We start from the raw sequence: 7,589 nt of genomic DNA, 5'->3' as shown, positions 1-7,589 counted from the left end.
ATGGAATTAGAACTTAACAACAGGAATGTCATTAAGCAAGTCCACCTTGATAATGTAGAAAATGATACAGTAGGAGGAAATTCTCTGACTAGTATGTATGTTGTCTCCTGTCCTGATATTGCAATGAATTTGACTCATTAAATTGAGTAAATGCTTATTTATCAGGAATGTGTGTTAGTACTTACTTTTGTTATTCAATCCTTCACTATTCTTAACTCACCTGTCTATAATTTTATAGTAAAGAAAAGAAAATTGTAGTTGAAAGATAAAGTATAATGAGTATCTTAATAGAGTATTTGTTACTGAGCAACTCTATTCAGAAGGGCAAAAGGAAAAAGTAAGACATGAAGTAAGCAAAACTAATGTTCAAATTAACAGTCCTATGACAGATAAGATGCACCAGATGTCAGCAACAGTGTAGAGGGGACCCAAAGGCTTAGTAAGGGGACCCAGGCTACAACTATCCTACACAACAGAAATACTAGGATACAAGCACTAGAACATAAGTATTGGAACACACAGAACCTGTGAGTCAGGCAAGTAAGTAGAGTGAGACAAGAGTAGAGTATATAGAATGAGCCTAAGAGTACAGGACTACCTGGAGTAGACAAGATCAAGACTACAGGACCAGTCTGATCTTACATATGTATATATACTAAACTACACAGGCACTCAGAGAATAATAAGTTATGAGAGATAAAGAAGGAAGAGTCAAAGGTATGCAGACAAAGAATGAAGGGCTAGGGAATAAAGGGTAGGACTCAGGGTGAACAAAAGAATAATGGAGAGGGTCAAGTGGAATAGGAATAGGAGCAATCACATAAGTCAACCTGCATATAGTCAGTATACAGTGCACCCGAGGGGTGGAGGCCTCGAGTTCCGAGGACGCAAAGCGTCGGATCATAACACCAGAGGCAAAAACCAATTCTGAGGTCTGGAAAATCTGTTTCAGAATGTATTTTCAGTCAATCAGGTGAGAGCTTTTGGATTTTGTAATAAATTCCCAGTGTTACAGAATGCAAATATGCCTCCTGTGATGTGAAGTGAAGACAAAGAAACAGTATACTTGTGAATGGCAGATACAATACTATGACAGAGACATGGATAAAGAGGACTAGATCGAGAAAGTTGAACAAGGGATGAGGGAGAAGGCTAAGCCAATGTGTAAACAGTATGGCGACCCAGGGGAGTAATGCGATAGTAATGCGAGAAGTGATGGTAGTAATGGACGAGGTTCTATAGATGGGCAATGAGTAACAACATAAGGGCAGGTGAAGCGATCGACATATAGACGCAAGCGAGAGGCGGGACAAAGCACGAGGTGGAGGAGAAAGGATAATGCTATGTGACTCGTGAAGGCAATGAAGAAAGAAACGAACAGAGAAAGGCAAAAAAAGTCGTGGACGAAACGATATTATAGTATTCCCGCATCTTTCAACGCATTATGTAATATCGTTTCTTTCACAACCGCAAACACCAGTCGTATGTTCCCCATATCAGTCCCTTGTATCAGACTGACGGTGGTGGTAGTTGCAGGAAATATCAGCAAGTGGGAGTGATCCAAATGGCCAGGTCACACTCACTGAGGGTATATACATAACCGTGCCCTGTTCGCCTGCATGAACCTCCATAAGATGTACTTCACCGCTTTGTCGATATCCGCCCCACCTGTATATTCTGGGAAATACCTCTCTAACGGCACCTTCAGTAGTTTACTCTTGAACACGTCAATCTCGGTCAGGAACAGCATGATACTCGTCCGTAAGAACCATCGCGAGTTGATGACCGACTCAAATAGCACTAAGCTGTCCACCATCCGAGTCCGGCATGACTCCTCCAACAACACCTGGTCGTATTCCGAAAGCGCTGGGCAAAAAATGATCGACGTTACGTGCTCAAAGCAATGTATCCACTTCCTTCGTTCACCTCGTTGTCCGCAGACGTCGACGATGCGTATACTTAGTTGACCCATATTGAATCTCGTTTCTACAATCCCCGTCAATTTCTGTCGCGCATGTAGAACATCCGTCTCCGTTGGCACATAACCCGGTTTGCCTATTCGTCGCACCTCGCTCAAGAAGTAGCTTGCAGAGTTCATCGAGTAGAATTCACTACTGTGATCCATGATCTTAGGGATTATGGGATCACTCCAGAGAGCGTCGATTGCAGCCGCCACCTCTTCGCTGAATTCACCCGTCGCAGTTGCGGTGTTGGCACCAGCAACGGAGGATGATGCGGCTGTTATTGATGAGGGCGGGTCGACCTTGTATACCAGGATCGTGTCAATGTAGGCGCGGTTCGCGGGTAAGACGGGGTCAATCGCAAGCTCACGCATAGCCAGTACAATCGCTTGAGCACTCTCAAGAAGATTCCGGTAAACGGTGAGTCGATATGCCGATAACTCCTCGCGGGTGTATCCATTCTGATGCATGATCTTCATCTGCTTCACAATTGTCGACCCGCCCGATTCTCTGCTCCCTGGTGGGTGGTATCAAGTGAACATGGACAAACATGACTGCAGAAAGAGAAAGGGGCAGGAGGGAAGGAGGGACGAAGGGACGGACCTAGTAAGAGGATCTTACATTCCTTTCTGAACTTCTGCGAGTCTTCCTCAATCTGCCTGTCGATCTCATCTGAGCGAACCTTCATCCGCTGCCTGTTGATCACGTCCGAACGAACCTCAGACCACCAGTTGATTGCATCTGAGAGTTTCTTGAACTGTTTGTAGATTGTGCGTGAACATCGCTTCTTTGCACAGTCCTGGACACTGGCACAGGTCCCCAATTTTCCAGCAGCACAGATAGAGCACTGGAGATGATTGCCTTTGGTCGTATGAAAATTGTTTAAAAGTGAAACAATCGTATGCAAGGATGGCTGAAAGATGGGATCCATTGACCAGAGAGTCCCACATAAATCCAAGGCTCGTCGATAATTCCAACGCCAGACTGAGTCCTCCGGTTCATCTGAAAGCTGGCCTTTCACAATTTCTGAAACCACTTGAGGACTGGTCTTAAGCTTGTGGTACTGCATACACTTCGTCAATAATTCCTAAGGATCATCAAGTATGAACGTTGTCAGAGCCATCGAAAGTTATAAAAACTACAATACCAACCGACAGAGTCATACCAAATGCTTATATACCAGATTTCTTCGTATGCTTTGCAAAGTGATCACAAGAGGGCTAAGGGTTCTGGAGCTGTCCACTTGGTTGATTAGGGCACTTGTTTAGTAGAAATGCGGCGTGCGACTTAACGGGAGTCTGGGAGAGAGACAAACAACGTATGGCTGATTATGTAAGAATACCATTATCCGCCATCTCACTGGGTGCTGTATCAAAATGGAATTCCTGAATGCCAATTAATTCTAATGTTATATCGTACTCGGATATTCTACGATCACTGCCTCAAAAGCCTCTCAAACCGCACCCAAGAAGCAGTTGGAGACATGACTAAAGTCGCCTTGGAATCACACTGTGCCTTTTGTACTGTCCATGCACTCAACGCGCAACAACAAGCAGAGGCCAAATTTTCATAGTAGGTCAACCTTGTCCTTAGACTCATTTGCAAGGGAGCACTCGCAAGTGGAGCATTTTATGGGGCAACGAGATAGAGTGGGAATGCTACGCTGCTTTGTCTCTTGGGGTATAGAAAGGAGTTCAGTGAGTAACGGAGCCTTTTCGGTGGGAGACTTGACGAGTATGCTGTCGTTTACGGTGTATGTTGTTAATGGGCTGTCAATGTTGATCTACGTGTTGTCCCTCGACTTTTAATTTCGGGTAGATTAATGCATTGCTGATATAGGTCTTTTTGGCGTCTATCATGCCAGCGGTCGGTGCTGGGATACGTATCTTCGAGCTCCTCGAAAGGGCACCACCTATCCCTTTATCAGGAGAACCTGTTGCTCTGACTAGGAGGGGAACAGTATCGTTTGAGAGTGTTTCGTTTGAGTATCCGAGTCGACCAGGAGTTCGAGTTTTGAAGGATTTTAATTTGAAACTCGACGTCGGGGAGGATGTTGCAATCGTGTACGTCTTTGGATCCGTTTTTTTTCTTCCTCTGTATAACGGCTGATGGAATCGATAGCGGACAGAGTGGAAGTGGCAAATCAAGTGTCCAGTGTCTTCTTTTACGGTATTACGACCCCGTAAGCGGGCGTATCACTTATGACGGCCAGGTACGGCAATTCTCATATCCCATATTCTTCAATAACCGGCCGTCTCGTATAACCGCAATAAACTTCGACCGTATAGACATTCATGAATTCAACCCGTATCCTTGGTTTAATCTGATTGGTACCGTTCCTCAAAACCTCGCCCTCTTCACAGGGCCGATCGCATCCAACGAGGTAGCTGCTCGGCAAGCGAATTGGGGAATGCCGAAAGGATTTGATAGTGAAAGTGAGTGTCTCTGTTTGGAAGAGACAAATGGTACTGATGGTGGAATGGATTGGAAGTTGGGAGACTAGGCTGAGCGGTGGACAACGTTAACGCCTTGCGATTGCGCGCGCACTTTTGAAGAGGCCGGCGATACTGGCTATGGACGAGGCGATGAGCTCGTTTCACGCGACGTCTGAATATCGGGTGCGTCAATCATCATACTATCCATTATTTGCCTTCTTCAAACTACACTGTTTACTTACTCAAATTACTTGTATACCGATTGGTAATATTGCCGTAGGTCAACGACGCGATTGACAAGATCCTAAGCTCGAAACAAACGACATGTATGATTGTTGCACTTCGGATATCAAGCATTGCGCGTGCAGAGAGGATCGTCGTACTTGAAGGTGCGTCCTGCCTTTCCTCTTGCGAACTGTAATCGAACTTGACCATTATGTGCCACTACTAAATAACATACTAGGTGGGAAGATTACTGAGTCCGGAACATACCGTCAATTAGTAAATACATCGACATTAATGCCGATATGTGTGGTTTTGCGCTATATGTATATATCTGACACAATAAACCTACGTACAACTCACGTTTCCCCGCCTTGATGGCCGCACAACTCGATACAACGACAGCAGATATTCTTGTCTCATCAAATTCTCAAGAATCCGAACCCAATGCAATTGACGATAAGAATGAAGCACTAGGAGAGCCTGAGAAGATTCGAATACATGCATAACTGTGTCTTAACGCTCGTTTAATCATCCCCATGGTATTAGTTATTGTTATTGAAGCTGAGAAGACCGGTATAATACATTCATATAGACTGTGAGTATGAGCTATATACATTAAGGGTACTCTGGCTGTTTACTCACCTTTGCACTGCTTTCAGATTTTTGAAGACGTTGGGAAGTTGTATTTACTGTGTTCCATCTCAATCGCTTCACAAATGCACGGTTAACACCGTTTATCTGCTTTTACTCATTGAGGAAAGTGCGAAGTGCCTGATTGATGCTGACACAGACAATGTCTCAGAAACTGAGTTATCGTATTCTGAACTGTACGTTTTCTGCCCGCCACATCCGATCCAGCCTGACACGCAATGACGTTCCAGCCCATGCCAGCCACTAAAGGGCACTGCTATTTAAGCGTTCGTATTCAGATATCCGTCATTCCTTCCTGCCTCTTACTTGTCCCATGGCACAGCAACTCGAAGAAGCTCTCGTAGACATACTTGAGCAACGGCGCGTGCAAGACGAAAGAGCGTCGTACTCAGGACAAAGAGCGTCGTACTCAAGACAAGGAGGTTGCACAAGTGCTCCGCAACGTGCGTCAGCAGACGGAAAACATGGCCGAAGGAGCAGCCGATGGCACCTATCAGTGAGCACCTACTAAAGTACTCCATCACAAAAAAGTCTTAAGTATTATACTTGCTTGTAATCTTGTATATTTTTTATATTTTATAAAATTTGTCCAATTACTTATAATCTTCCTGGGGGGTTAAGTAATGACAGTACAATGTTAGATAAGTAAGTAAGAATAACTTGGCAATTTCCATTATAATTTTATAAATTGTCAAGTTATAAAAGTGATTATAACACTTTCTAAGACTACAAGACTAAGACATACTTATTTATTTGAGAAAGTATAATATCTGCTTATAATGCTTATTAGTCATTACAAGCGTTTGAATCGCTTCCTTTTGCTTTGGATACAATTTTTTATCAAATAATTTATAAAATATAATTATATTTAATTATTTAATACAAAACATTATTTCTACAGTCCTAACCCCTGCACCACTAGCAGCCTCTGCCTTGTTCTTTCGTGAGCAGAATTCGTGTCGGAAAAGGATGAACGCATCCTTGGGCCGTTTGATGTAGTCCTCGTCACCACGTTTGGTTGTCGCTCGGGACCTGTGAGTCAAATTGTGTGTGTGTGTGGGGGTTGAGGTCGAGCGGGTTGTGGAGGTTGAGGCTGCACCTGTTAGACAGGTTTAGAGTAGTTAGTAAGTATCAATAGGAGAGAAAAGGTGGACGTACTGCGACGGCGTGCAGCGAGTGTGAGTGATGCATGCAGGTTGAGATCCGGAGCGTTGAATGAGTTGATTCAGGCTGCAGACAAAGCCGTATCAGTATGCGTATGCTACATATTCTGACTGTGACGTGCAATTGGAGGAGCAGTGAACTGAGTCATTATTGTGGATTGATCTCTGGGACGTACCGGCTCGAACAGAGAAGGCAAAGTGGAATGTATTGACGGACTCTGCTCAGGAGGGGTAAGTGGCGGTCCACTGCTTCTGTTCGATATGGTGTTGTCCGCTGCACTAAGGAATGTAAATGCACGTGGGGTGGACCTGCGAGAGTGATGTTAAGCATGGAATGGGTGGGGAAGGAGAGTGCGTACAGCGTCGAAGAGAGGGTCGTACCATAGGAGTGGTCGTACGTTGGTATTGTCGCGAGCGCGCGCTTGTCGACTGTTGCTTGCACTACAGAGCGGGAAGTATGCGAATGTATGGAAACATTGAAGAAGTCGTTCAGCATTGGTCAACAATGCGGATGCGCGAATGCGAATGAAAAAGGAAGGCGAGCGTAAACAGAGGAGGACAACGAAGGAGAGGCAACGCAAGCGGCGGAGCAAGGAGCGAGGAGCGGGAGGGATGGAAGAGAGACAAAAAGTTGGGAGGAGAGGGGTGAGTAACCATTGTGCGAGTTATTATGAAGTGGACTGGCTGCTTACGCTTTACGATGAAGGACGGTGTAGCCAGCTCAGTCGTGTCGTCACAGGATCTGAGGCTCAGCACGGGCATTGTAGTGGCAGATTAGAGAGACGAATACAGTGATGTTTATTGTCTAGGTGATTGCAGGCAGTGTGCCTGCTGGAGGATGCTTGTAGGCAGAGGACTGGGCTAGAGAGAACAAGAGCGACGACATAGCGTTGGGGGAAGAGGGTTGGGGAGATGGTGGAGGTAGGAGGAAAAGGAGTGACGAGAGCAAGTGCGTCATTATATGCGCTCGATCTTCGGTACTCGATTATGTAATCACTTCGATATATTGTTTAAAAGTAAAACCAAATTATTTTATAAGTCTGACAGAGTGATTGTTATCAATATTAATATATATAATTGCATATTATCTTACTAGAAGTATTGTAATTAACTTACAAGTACAATGTATTACTTTATGACTATTATAATCAATC

General features: G+C 44.6%; 4 protein-coding genes across 4 annotated transcripts; 2 read left to right on the top strand and 2 right to left on the bottom strand.

Moving 5' to 3' along the window:
* Positions 1-1,414: 1,414 nt before the first annotated feature.
* Positions 1,415-2,649, bottom strand: FOMMEDRAFT_131180 (G-protein alpha subunit; the record flags this gene model as incomplete). Its single annotated transcript, XM_007262284.1, has 3 exons — positions 1,415-1,514; positions 1,584-2,478; positions 2,565-2,649. 3 exons carry the CDS (start codon positions 2,647-2,649, stop codon positions 1,415-1,417), a joined length of 1,080 nt encoding a protein of 359 aa, XP_007262346.1.
* Positions 2,650-3,818: 1,169 nt separating this feature from the next.
* On the top strand, positions 3,819-4,464 carry FOMMEDRAFT_151243 (P-loop containing nucleoside triphosphate hydrolase protein; the record flags this gene model as incomplete). Its single annotated transcript, XM_007262283.1, has 2 exons — positions 3,819-4,024; positions 4,083-4,464. 2 exons carry the CDS (start codon positions 3,819-3,821, stop codon positions 4,462-4,464), a joined length of 588 nt encoding a protein of 195 aa, XP_007262345.1.
* Positions 4,465-4,516: 52 nt separating this feature from the next.
* On the top strand, positions 4,517-4,996 carry FOMMEDRAFT_74624 (uncharacterized protein; the record flags this gene model as incomplete). Its single annotated transcript, XM_007262282.1, has 3 exons — positions 4,517-4,579; positions 4,677-4,785; positions 4,860-4,996. Coding segments are annotated over 3 exons (309 nt in total), but the record flags the coding sequence as incomplete, so codon positions are not given.
* A 578-nt stretch (positions 4,997-5,574) lies between these two features.
* On the bottom strand, positions 5,575-6,931 carry FOMMEDRAFT_151241 (uncharacterized protein; the record flags this gene model as incomplete). Its single annotated transcript, XM_007262281.1, has 5 exons — positions 5,575-5,762; positions 6,189-6,371; positions 6,427-6,502; positions 6,612-6,744; positions 6,795-6,931. 5 exons carry the CDS (start codon positions 6,929-6,931, stop codon positions 5,575-5,577), a joined length of 717 nt encoding a protein of 238 aa, XP_007262343.1.
* Positions 6,932-7,589: the final 658 nt, after the last annotated feature.

This window comes from Fomitiporia mediterranea (genome assembly GCF_000271605.1).
Source record: "Fomitiporia mediterranea MF3/22 unplaced genomic scaffold FOMMEscaffold_1, whole genome shotgun sequence".
Taxonomy (NCBI): Eukaryota; Fungi; Basidiomycota; class Agaricomycetes; order Hymenochaetales; family Hymenochaetaceae; genus Fomitiporia; species Fomitiporia mediterranea.
The sequence above is the reverse complement of the archived record's forward strand: the minus strand, read 5'-3'. Positions and strand labels throughout refer to the sequence as shown.